This window comes from Condylura cristata, unplaced genomic scaffold (genome assembly GCF_000260355.1).
Source record: "Condylura cristata isolate star-nosed mole 26May11 unplaced genomic scaffold, ConCri1.0 scaffold00029, whole genome shotgun sequence".
In the NCBI taxonomy this organism is placed as follows: Eukaryota; Metazoa; Chordata; class Mammalia; order Eulipotyphla; family Talpidae; genus Condylura; species Condylura cristata.
In genome coordinates, this window is record NW_004567130.1 from 294,309 (window position 1) to 306,767 (window position 12,459).

Genomic DNA, 12,459 nt, shown 5'->3' on the forward strand with positions numbered 1-12,459 from the left:
TTAAATAAAACTGGCATGTCTCTTACCCTGTCTGTTACTAAAGCTTGGCTGCTTGATGACTTGTCCCACCAAACCCAGATGACCTGTGGTTTGTTGAAGGAGGGTCGCCCCTCATCCCAGCCGCAGGAGCTGCTAGGAACAGGCTAGCTGCTGCCCCAGAAGATGAGGACCATCCAAGTCTCAAGCTTGAAGGAAAGAGGACAGTGAAGCCCCCCGGTGCTAGTGGCCCCCCTGAGGCCCTCTGTTCAGCAGCAATTGTGACAGCTTTGCTATCTTCAGATCTGTGAGTATCAAAGATATATCAGAAGTTTCTGATACCCATTCCCCCGCAATGTCTGTGCCGCAGCCCGAGAGCCCCCTCTGCCACGCCAGCTGCTTCTCTGGAAATTCCAGGGAATCTCAGGCCACGTCTAGTGATGTTACTCTGCGCACCAACCCAGCTGTCTCCAGAGACTTCAGTTCGGGGTGACCGTCTCCCAGGTTATTTAACGAGCTGCTGGAGTCAAGTAGGAGGGCTCTCGGGGGTCTCCCATTAACGCGCCAGCAATGTTCCTAGTGGCGCCCAGATCCCCGGTAAGCTCAACGCTTGTGCTGCGGTTATTATCCACCTCGTCTGGGGTGTTCTTTCGGAAGCAGTGGCGCATCAAGGTGGAGAAGAAGTTGGGGAAAGACGGGCTGGAGAAGTAGTACACCAATGGATCCAGCATGCTGTTCATGTAGGTGAAGCTGAGGGTGATGAAAAATGCCAGGTCCACAGAGCTGTAGACGTCGCAGCTCTTCATGCCTCTCGTGTACAGGAGCCAGAAGATGCGGATGCGCACGGCCACGCTGGGCAGGAAGCAGAGGACGAAGACGATCGCCACCACCATGATGAAATGGATAGCCCTCTTGATCTTGGTGTGCCTGTCCATTTGCCGCTGCCGCAGGCTCCAGATGATTCTAGTGGAGCAGAAGAGAATGATGCTCAGGGGCACGAAGAACTCCAGGAGGAACAAGGCTTCATGCCACCCGAAGCTGTTGCAGATGCTGAAGCTGCTGCACAGCTTGGAGCTGCCAGTCTCAACCAGCTTTTTATTGTATAGAAGGTGACTTGTCAAACCGATGGTGAGAGCCCACAACAGGCAGGAGATGATGGCTGCTGTTCGGTTGGAGATCTTATTCAGTGCATGGTGGGGGTGGACCACCCGGAAGTACCTGTCCACGGCCACCACAGTGAGGAAGATGATGCTGCCCTGGCGGTTCATGGCCAGCATGAAGAGCATCAACCGGCAAGCCACCTCCCCAAACTTCCAATCCCACTTCCTCACGTAGTTGTCCATCAGGAATGGTAGGCAGATGATCAAAAGAAAGTCAGCCACGGCTAGGTTGAACAGGAAAATCCGGCTGGATTTCCAGGACTTGAGGTGGAAGCAGAAAATCCACAAGGCAAGACCATTACCCAAGAGCCCAAACACAAACTCCAGCCCCAGCACTGGCGGTAGCACATTGGCAATAAAGTCGTCACGGAACACACAGCAGTTCTTCCCATGGATTGCCAGGGAGTATTTCAGGAGGCTGTGGGGGCTCATGAGTGGATAGAGGGAGTCCTGCAGAGCAACTCACCTAGCAAACGCTCCGGGAGAGAGGTGTGTGTCTGTGTGGTGAACGTGTGGTTCAGTGAACGCCTTTATGTCATGTCAGGGTGTTGAAATAGATGACTGAATGGTTACCAGGAAGCTACGAAATCACTTAAAAAAAAAAAAACAGTCAAGCTCTTAAGCAACCTGCTGTTTGCATAAACTAGTAATAAAAATCCCCTGGGCAGACAGGAACCCACAAATTTTTCTAAATGTAAAGGATAAGTTTAGACAAGCTGATTCATTTGTGAAATATTGAAAAGAAGGGCATCCCTCAGGAAAGCTGCCTGTCTGCAGAGCACTTAGCCCTGGAGAATGGTTGCTGTCACATGATTAGCTTACATAATGAACAATGTAACAAGCACAGCAACAACAATTCACTGGACTAAAACAGCATGGTTTTCCAGAAATAGCAAGAAGTCATATGAAATATTAATATGCAGGTGACTTAAGAAATGGTGACACACATATGATCTCTTTGCAAATGCAGAGAAGATATTACTCGTCTACTTTATCAGAAAGATGTAAATTTCCTCTCCGAGTGCCAGCCTCTCTTTATCAGTACAATTCAGCAATTAAAAAAAATGAGAGTGGCGTAAATTTCACAATATATCTGAAAACTTGCACCTAGTTTGTATTGCCGGTGGTCTGTTACAATAAGTTGGGTCTTTGTTTGATTTTGCTTGCTGGTGCCAGGTTATGATATGATACTGTGCTCACATCAGTGATTTATTTTGAAGTCCCCAATTTTTTTAACTAATAAGCTTCATTTTAGGTTCATGGAAAAATCGAACAGAAAGTATAGAACTCCTGTCCCATTAATATACAGCGTTCCACACTAAATATGTGATATTTTTAAAGCCCCCTCTTTTGGGAAATTACACTTAGAACCACCAAGCCTTAGAGGACTTTGAACTATGCCTCCCAGTGGGTCACTAGTTCACAGATGGTTTCTTTGCTTTTCAGTGTAATTGGGTGTGGTCCTATAAGACACTTCTACCCATCATGTTTTGATCTCATGAATTCTTACAGTAGCAAAGTTTCTAAATTGTGTTACTATTTTGAGTTGTAAATAGGAAATGTATCTCTGTTTGCACAGTCTAGGATTTTTGAAATTTTTATGAAGAATGAGTCAGGATCAATGATTAGACCCTCATGGGAAGATGAGGGTGGTGATAATGCCAACGTGACACAGCAATCCCATGGTTGGTCACCCTGCTCGAGCCCTAGATACATACTCTTGTTTTTTCATGACTGCATACCACAAAGCACGGACAATGATTGAGTCTGATTTCAAAATAAGGAAAGTGAAGCTCAGCAAGGTTGGAAATATGTTCAAGCCTGCACAGCTAAGAAGAATGGAGCTTAGCCTGGGACCTGGCACTGGCTTCAAGCTGTGTCCCTAACCATTATACAACACCTCAACACAATTCTTATCAAGGGACTGCCCATCTACCTACACCAGATTGAGGTCACATTATGTGGGTGTATTAAGTCTCTAGTAAAATGATCATTATTTGTCTCCCATCTTTTCTGCCCATGGATATCATGTTCCTTCTTGTACGAACATGGACTTGTGATGATTTTCATCAATTAATCATCAGTGCCTTTAGTCAATAGGAGGCAGAAAAACTCACGATTAATAGATATTTTTATGAGCAGGGATTTGTAAGGAATTTTTCCCTTTCTAAGTTTTACAGCTTTATAATTTCTTTAAGCAACAGTCCTAACAAGATTAGAAAAGAACAACAAATACTAAGTTTGAGCAAAGAGGAAAGCTGAACATTTTGCATTCGCTGGACCCTAAGTAGCCTGAGTGTCTCCACCCCTTAGCTTCCTTGAGTCTCTCAGCCAAGGGACCTATCATCATCTTTCTTTCTTCCACCGCTGAGACAATCTTCTAGAATGGTAAACCCACCGTCACAGCTGCTCAGAAAAAAATATAAATTCCAGCTCCCTCAATTCTAGTTCTAGCTATATATGGCATTTCCAGGCTTCCCACTCACTGCTCTTGGCATGTTTTGTCTTGTTCATATCCTTCTTTTATGTACTTAATTTTTTCTTCCTGGTGCATGAGTTATACAGAAACTTGGTATAATGAATCATATCTGCAGCAAAGGTGATTCCAGCGAGTTTTGTGGAAATTGCTCTTAAAATCTGTTAACTTCCGCAATTAACACGAATCTTTTGTGCTTATCTCGTGGTCCTGAATGTCTGCCATGGAACAATTTGAACTAGTTTTTAATTAAAAATAATAATAGCTGTCATTTATCAACAGCTTGCATTGTGCCAGACATTCAGCTAAGAGATTGCCACGTATGGTCACATTTAATTCTCACATAAACCCTGTGGTGATATTATTACTGTAATTACCCCCATTTTACAGATCAAAAAAACTGAGGCTTAGAGAGGTTATGTAATTCATTGTTTCTGGTCTTTGAAGCGAGCTTGGATTTCTGTTTCAGTTATCTATTGCTTAGTAAGAAACTACCACAAGATTCAGTGACTAAAAAGCATTGATCATTTTCTCTCCTGGTTCGTTGGATTGATTGGTTTTATTTTTTAATTTAATTTTTTTGTGTAGAAGAACCAGGGTGCAGACCAGTTCCCCATGCTTCTAATTTGTTGATTTGAGGATTCACCAGAGACAGAGTGGGGAGCATAACAGGTGGATCCACTGAAATATACTGCTGAGGGGAGCATGAGGAGACAGGAGAGGCCTGCCATGCCCTGTGGCTCAGCTCCCTAGCCACATTGAACTTGGGGCATAGCAGTGATAACTTCTAGGCCCTGTGGCCTAGAGGCTGACTGGCTTTAGTTGGTCGATTCTCATTTGCAATGGTTCAGGTGGCAGCTAAGCTCAAGGAGGACACAGACTTGGGCGTCTCTCCTTCACAGTCTCTCTCTGACTCTTCATTGGCATCTGTATGGGACATTTGCCCTATTCTTTCCGGGGAGTTAGCTGAACATCTTATAAGGCTACTTAGGATTCTGAAGCACACAGAGAACATTTCTACTGGCTGGGCTCAGAAATGCCAGGACATCACCTCTATCCTGGCCTTGGACCCAGTCCATACTCTGCTGTAGGGGTCCCCAGCAAATGGGAGTTCATTGGGGACCTTTCGGGGACTTGCCTTGGTAGGTGATAAGTGACATTGAGTTGGGACACTCAGATAGCGAGAAACAAGAGACCTCAGGATTGCTTGTGAAGGAAATGAACTAGGAGAAATTGGGAAATCAGGAGGCAGGGAAGGATCTGGTGACAGTGACTGGCAGAGACATATGAAAAGGAGAAAGTTACTTCTGGTTTTGAAATAATGTTGAGTTAAATGTGAAAAACCTACAAGCAAACGAGAATGACCAAATAAATAATCTTGAAAGAGAAGAATACAGTTGGAGGACTCACACATCTAAATGTTAGGCAAAAAAATCTCTTAGAGGTCAAGCTAAAAGTAGGTCTTCATGACATTTACTTAAGCAAAACACCTTAGATTCAACAGCAATGCCCAAACAACAGCAACAACTTGACAAATTGGTCCTCATGTCTTCAAAGGTGTGACTTTATTTTTTTAACAAAAGAAGGGGAAGGAAACATCAAAAAAGCAAAAGAGCAATTTGCTCTTGGCAAGAATGTGGAAGAGGCTTTGTATATAGTGTCGGAGGAGAAGTCACCTCAGCCATTTTGTTGGGCAAGCAGTGGTGCTCATAGTAGTGATCATAAGAGTGAAAATCAGGTACGTAGAGCCCACAGAAACAGATTATCCTGAGGGAGGTGCTGTCCCAGGTGCTCCATGCACCATCTAGTCCACCCAGACCCCCACCACCACCACCCCCAAAGCAGACTCTTCCATTTTCCCACTTTACGAACAAGAAAAGTCAGGCTGGGAGAGGTTATGGACCTTGCCTGAGGTCCTTTTGCTAGTAAGTAAAGGAGATGGGACTTGAACCCCCACTGACTCACCCAGGGGTTATGCTTCCAGCCCTTGTGCACACTGCCTCCCCAAGCATGTTCTTCCACATCTAAGAATCTATTTTCCATAAACACTGGTACATATGTCCAAAGACAGAGCATTCAGAATAATCCATGTGGTGGCAATGGAGGAAAATTGGAAGCAAGCACCCATCAACAGGCCATTGGCTAAGTACTGTTGGTTCATTTACCCCATAAATAGAGTTAAAAACAATGTGCTTGACCTCTATTCTGAGGTAAGAAACTATTTGTGATAAGACTTGGCAAAATCATATGTGTGTGTGTGTGTGTGTGTGTGTGCGATTTGCACATATAACCCTGCTTTAGCAAAACAAAAGACCCCTATTATCTGTGTCCAGCACGTCTAGACCCATAAAATCCTCCATACATAAGTATAGAGAATGAAAGGAAGATGTTTCCTTTTTGTGTTTGAGTAGTCTTTGATTTTTTTAAAAGAACACTTAACTGGCTATAAGTAAGTAAACTCTTTTTTTTTTTAAAGAAGGGAATCTGGGGCCCTCCCTGGTAGCACAATGGGTTAGAGCACAGCACTGCAAGCAAGCTGTGGCTGCTTCAATGCAAGTTTGATCCCCAGCCCTGGAGATGATCCACAGACCTCTCCTGACCCACCCTCTCCTGCTCCCCATCGATCTGCCTGTTCTGCTCCTCACTTTGTCTCTGGTGAGTCCTCTCGCCGCCCCTGTACCTATTGCCAGTGCCCCAGTTCTGTATGCATAAATATATCTTACAAAAAAAAAAGGGAATCAGAAAGACTTTGGAGGAAACTCTTGTCTTCAGGGGATGTAAGATCCTTGGAGGACGCCATCACATCACATCTTACTACGCTGTGATAGCCCTAGCCTGGACTTTCCCTTCCTGCCCCACTCATCCTCCTGCCATTCCCAGACAGTTGGCTCTTTTTTACCTCTCTCTTTCCCCCTGACTCACCTGGTTGCCTCCCATCCATCCTGCAAGGCAGGATCAGGAGTCACTTCCTCTGACACAAGTCTTCCCCCTGGTGGGGGGCCCCCGGAGGTTCTCCTGGGAAACCCCCATTGGCACTTGCCCTCAAGAACCCTGACTTGTCATTCCATTTTTTAATTTGGCTTCCACGATTGACCTCAGGTTCTGTGTTCATTTGTGTTTCGACTGTATCTGGTGCTTAATGAATGTTCCTTATAAAAGGAAATGAATAAATGAAGGTTACAATGAACTCCCTGTGATCCTGCCATGTCATCACTGGATCCATAGATGAGTGTCTCTGTACTCTGCCCTTTCTCAAATGTATCTCTAGCTCTAGTTCTCCATCTCTAAAAGTATATAAATAAATATAAAGATATAGCTGACATCGATTATATAGGTTTATAAAGCTATCTCATATATATTTTTTTATATTTTTATAATTTTATATTTATTTATATATTTATATATCTACATAAAGGAAGTAAAATCTTATGAGGCCTTTCATACATAGGCTCTCTATGGAGAGATCAAGATAAAAACTACTTCTTTAGGCCCTCCCTGGTGGCGCAGCGGGTTAAAGCACAGCACTGAGAATCTGAAGCCACTTCCGCATGAGTTCGATTCCCGCCTGCCGCCTGCCCCGGAGGAGACCACATGGCGAGCCAGACCTCTCCTGACCCGCCCGCTGCTCCCCTCAGCAGTGTACTTCGTCGATCTGCCTGTTCTGCTCCCCACTCTGTCTCTGGTGAAGCCTCTCACCGCCCCTGAGCCTCTGGCCTGTACCCCAGTTCTGTATGCACAAATAAATAAATCTTTAAAAAAAAAAAACTACTTCTTTATAACCTGTTTATATCCACAAATAAAATTTAGAACCCCCTCCACCAGGTGCATGGGTGAATCCAGAAAGGACTTGTGTGAAGGTTAATGCTTAGCTGAGTCATCCTGAAACTCCTAGTAATTTTTGAACAAGGACCTTGCTTTGGACCCTGCAAATTATGTTGCTGGTCCTAAAATGTCATGTATGCACTTGCTGCGAGGTAGGGGCTGAGTGTAACTAGAATACCCAGAAGACAAGCAAGTTGAAATCATGCATCACTGTCTGGCCAATTCCCGATCTTGCTGAAGAATTTTTAAGGTCTGGCTTAACCCCTTGTGCCCTGGAGTTCTAATTCTGTGACTGCAGAACCACCTTAACCATTTCCGTTTTAATAAAGTTTGGGGAAACCTATTCTAAGCATACACTAGATCTTACATTTTTACCTGACAGCACTAATAATTGTACTCCTTATCTTCCCCACACAATTTCTATAGAACATAAGGTTTAATATCCCTTCCAGCTTTTACGAGGCTTTTCCTGAAAGTCTATGTATGAGGAGAAAACATTTTCTTTAAAATGATGTCTTCCTATTCCTGATACTTTAAACAAAGCTTTATCAACAGAGTTCTATTCCTCTCTCTTACAATTTCTGAAGCTACTTGGTAGGATATATTTTTGTCGCAGCCTAGGACTTCAAGACTGGTTTGAGGTTTTTGTTTGACTTTTCTTTGTTTCGGTTTGTCCTTGTTTTGTAAGTGAAAATCTGCCCACATGCCGACCACGAACTTCTGGATTGTTTAGACTTTCATCTTCAGGAAGGAAAATCTTATGAGGCTTTTCACATAGGCTCACACAAAAAACTTACTTCAGAACCCATTTTTATTAAGATGAAGCAATGAGAAGCAACCCAGGAAATAGTTATAACTAAGAATGTAATTAAAAGCAGAAGTGTGAGTTTTTGTAGATTGAGAGCAGGAGAATATGTAGTTGGATGAGGTGGATAAGAATCCCACCCTTCCCTCTCTCTGGAATTCAGTTAATGGCAATGAGTCAGCTACTGGCTGGGGTGGGGGGGTTCTAAACCCCAAGGGAAATTGCTTCTTTATTTCTGTTTCTTTATGTGTAAAGTATGTTAACATTAAAAAGTCATAACATGACTCCTGCCAGGCTCTGCACTGGATATGTATTTAATCATACATGCAGTCACTCTCTAGGCTGGGGGTGTAACAGCATGTCTGAGGCTCCAGGACCTGATCTTTGTATAATCTGCCCAATGACCCTACAAAGTCAATATTATTGTTTCCTGTTTGACAGGTGAGGAAATTGAAGTTAAAAGTGGAGAAAATAATACCTGTATCCAGGTCTCATATCTAGCAAGCTGTGGAGCTGGGACTTGAACTTCAATCTCTCTGACTTTGCATCATTTATACTTTTCCTCATAAGGCTATTCAGTGCATCTGAGAAAAATAATACTAAGGCCTTAGTGTGGGGGGAGGGGTATTTAAAAACCAAACAAGTAAAAGCTGGAAAGGTCCTGCCAGGCAGAGAGAAACTTGAGGATTTGAGAAAATGTAAGTAAAGGAACCAAGAGTTACTTTTACTACTTTATGGCTTGAGAATAGAACTAAGGTTGGTTAGGGAACTTTCCCTGAATCCAGTGCAGAAGCAGCCAGGCATTTTGTGAGATTACCCAGTTTTGAGTACTGCAGGTTCATGTTTGCAAAACTCGTGTAAATAAGGGACATTTGCCCATCCCACACTTTGGTGTTTGTACAGAATCCTGCAATCAGAGGAAAACACTGATATTTGCTGAGGAACAGGCCTTGAAAGAGTGAAGATCATTTACCCCTCTGCTCACCTTTCCCCCAAAAAATGTCCCTGTCATGCAGTGGACTCAAGGACCCTCCAGGGTAAAGGGACATAGCGCAGTCCTTGGCACAGAATAGGAATCAATAAATACATGGAAAAAAAATGAATGAATAATTGCAACTCAGAGTCACATAAAGCTGTCCAAAGCAATGATGTCAGACTCAGTACTTCCCAAAGGCCAGGCACTCAGCTCCCACTCAAAATCAGGGCAGGTAACCATTCACTGCAGCACCCTCTTTGAAATGCAAAAACCTGCAGAAAAATGTACTACTTAAGAGGGTAGAGCACATTGTTTGTGTCTTCTTTATCTTGGGCTACCTGCACGTCTGAAAGGTACCAAGGGCCCCCCTCTCCACACTCTCCCACTCCTGTCAATAAAGATGAAAATCAGGACTGAGACATCCCAGTCTCAAGAACCTGGCTCAGCCTGAAATACAAGTACCTACCTGGTCCAGTTCCTATTTTCCAGTCCAAGGAACAATTTCAGGTCAGAGAATAGGAAATCCTGCTAAGTCATTAAATTCACTAACTCCCCCAGAGAGAGAATAAGAACGTGACCCGTTTAAACACTCTTAACTATTTACTCAGCTGTTTAAAATTAGAGGACAGAGCTGAGCTCTTCTAAATAACCCCCCCTACACACACTCGCCCATAAATGCACATGTTGCCCCCCCAACACCCCCATCATTGCAGTCAGATCATATTCATGCAACTGACTCACTTCTCAACTGGAACCTTCCAAAATGGTGCAGTGACTTGAATTTGAGTTCCAAAATTCCAAAAAGAGAAAGATGGATACAGCTTCCCACCCCCACCCTTAGCAGGAATGAGTTTTTAGGCACCCATCCATCCTGGAGTTTGAGTTTGCTTGTTCTAGCGCCGTTCAACACACCTGAAGATCCCACTGCCCGTCCGATTGTCTTGGGAAGCTGTTGGCAACGCTAACACAGCCCTTGCCACAGAGGTTTGGAATGGGCATCTCCTCCGGTTTCTGGGTCCCCACACGACCCGGACGCTTGGACTTCAAACTGCGAATTTTGAGCTTGGTGTAGAACTTGGGGAAGGAGGGACTGGAAAAGTAATACACCAGGGGGTCCAGCATACTATTCATGTAGGTGAAGCTGAGGGTGACGTGGAGGGCAACGTGGACCGATGGGTTGCAGGCGCTGGAGGGCACTGTCCAGAGGAAGTACAGTCTGGCTGATGCACTGGGCAGGTAGCACGTGATGAATACCACCGCCACCACCATGATGAACCGGGTGGCCTTCTTCATCCGAGCCTGCCTGGCCAGCTGCTGCCGCTGCTTGAGGCTCCAGATCATCTTGACAGAGCAAAATAAGATGATGCCGAGGGGCAGGAAGAACTCCAGCTGGAACATGATGTCATGCCAGCCGTTGGCTGACTCCATGATGAAGCTCTCACAAGCTATGGTCTGCTCCTGAATGCACAGGTGGTTCTCCGTCAACAAATACAGTGTCCCCAGGATGACCAGGGTCCAGAGGGTGCAGACAATGCCGGCAGCCGTGCGGTTGGAGATGGTGTTCACCACGTGGTGTGGGTGGACCACCTTGAAATATCTGTCCACAGCCACTACAGTCAGGAAGACAATGCTCCCGGCCCTGTTCATGGCCAGCATGAAGAGCGCCACCCGACAGGGGATGTCCTCAAAGGCCCATCGCCTGTGCCTGCGGTAGTAGTCTGTCCGAAAGGGCAGGCAGACCATGAGGAGGAAGTCAGCCACTGCCAAGTTGAAAAGGTAAATGGTGCTGGGCTTCCAGGTCTTCATGTGGAAGCAGAAGCCGCACAGGGCGATGCCATTGCCCAGGGCGCCCAGAACGAAGGCCAGAATCAGCAGTGGGGGCATCACCTGTGAGATGGGATCCCCCTCGATGAGGCAGCAGGACCCATTGTTCATGGCGCTCAGAGACGAGTGCTGGTGCCAGCGGCCCGGGTCCCCAAGACTGCAGCTGCTTATCTGAATCCCCTGCACAGGCAGCTGCTGCCTCGCTGTCTTTACCCCGTGATGCAGGTGGCATGGACAAAAGCAGCTTCAGTGAGTAAAGGAGAGACCCAGGAAGGGCCCCTCTCTAGAGCGCTGGGGCTGCCAGTGTCACTGCCTAGAGCTGGAGCACAGAGCACAGCCAGGCCTGGCGATGCCTGTCATCTCGCGAGCAAGTGCTCTTTCTGGAAGCAGCTGGGAGGTCTGGCCAGGCAGCTGGAGGCGAGCTTTTGTGTCCAGCCCCAGAATGCTTTTTATTTTCAGTCTCGCTCTCTCCTCAGACTCACTCTGTACTGAGAGCATGCAAAGCTGCCCAGAAGGCACGAAAAAAAGCTTGTTTGTCCTCCCTCCCGGTGGAGAAATACAAACATTTCCTGGAGCCTTTCTGGGCCTCTGCCTTTGCTTTCCTCCCCTAACCTTTGCCTGACTGCCCTGTCCCCTCCCTCATCCCATGGGGCGCTCCCAGGCAGTGCCAAAGAGGGGAGGCTTGGCTCAGCAATTCCTCAGAGCCGTTTCCTGTGCCCGCACACTAAGATGCAACACTCACACATGAGAAGGGCTGCAGAGGAAAGAGATTCTCAGAACTGCAGTTGTTGGGTGTCAGAAACAGCCTTTGAAGGATGTGGCCTTGCCTCCCCCAACTCACACCTACTAAGTTTTACCTCCTTCTCTGGCCTAAGTGGCTAGGGGCACAATCCGCAGACCATAAAATGGATCTGAAACCACTCCTTATGGGACTGTCTCTGAAGGAGGCTGTCTGGGCACCAGTTCCTACCACTGCTGGGAAGCTGAGCCTTCTGTGTTTGCAAAGGAGGATTTGGTGCTCAGTGGCCCACAGGCTGCGCAAAAGAGCCAGATACCAGGGCATACAGACACAAGGGTAGTTTTCATTTTAATGACAACTTGAACCCATTGATGAGGACAGATGAGGGTGGGGCAGTTGTCAAGGAGTCTATTTCTTTTTCTTTTTTAAAGTGATTTATTTATGCATATAAGAACTGGGGTACAGACCAAGGATTCAACAGAGACAGAATGGGGAGCAGAATAGGCAGATCAACTGAAATACAGGGGAGGTCTGCTGTGCCATGTTGGTGACCTCCTGGCTGGGGATCGAACTTGTGCAGCAGTGGTTGTTGATAATCATAGAGCTTTTGCTTTAACCTTGTATGCCACCAGGGAGGGACCCAAGGAGTCAGTTTCTGAAGCAGTCACAGTTCATTGTAGA

General features: G+C 45.8%; 2 protein-coding genes across 2 annotated transcripts; both read right to left on the reverse strand.

Moving 5' to 3' along the window:
• Nucleotides 1-485: 485 nt before the first annotated feature.
• LOC101628495 (hydroxycarboxylic acid receptor 2) lies at nucleotides 486-1,568 on the reverse strand. Its single transcript, XM_004690624.1, has one exon. The coding sequence runs from the start codon at nucleotides 1,566-1,568 to the stop codon at nucleotides 486-488; it is 1,083 nt and encodes a 360-aa protein (XP_004690681.1).
• Nucleotides 1,569-10,076: 8,508 nt separating this feature from the next.
• Nucleotides 10,077-11,304, reverse strand: HCAR1 (hydroxycarboxylic acid receptor 1). The gene has a single exon (XM_004695933.2). The coding sequence runs from the start codon at nucleotides 11,148-11,150 to the stop codon at nucleotides 10,119-10,121; it is 1,032 nt and encodes a 343-aa protein (XP_004695990.2). The 5' UTR covers nucleotides 11,151-11,304; the 3' UTR covers nucleotides 10,077-10,118.
• Between the last annotated feature and the right edge of the window lie 1,155 nt (nucleotides 11,305-12,459).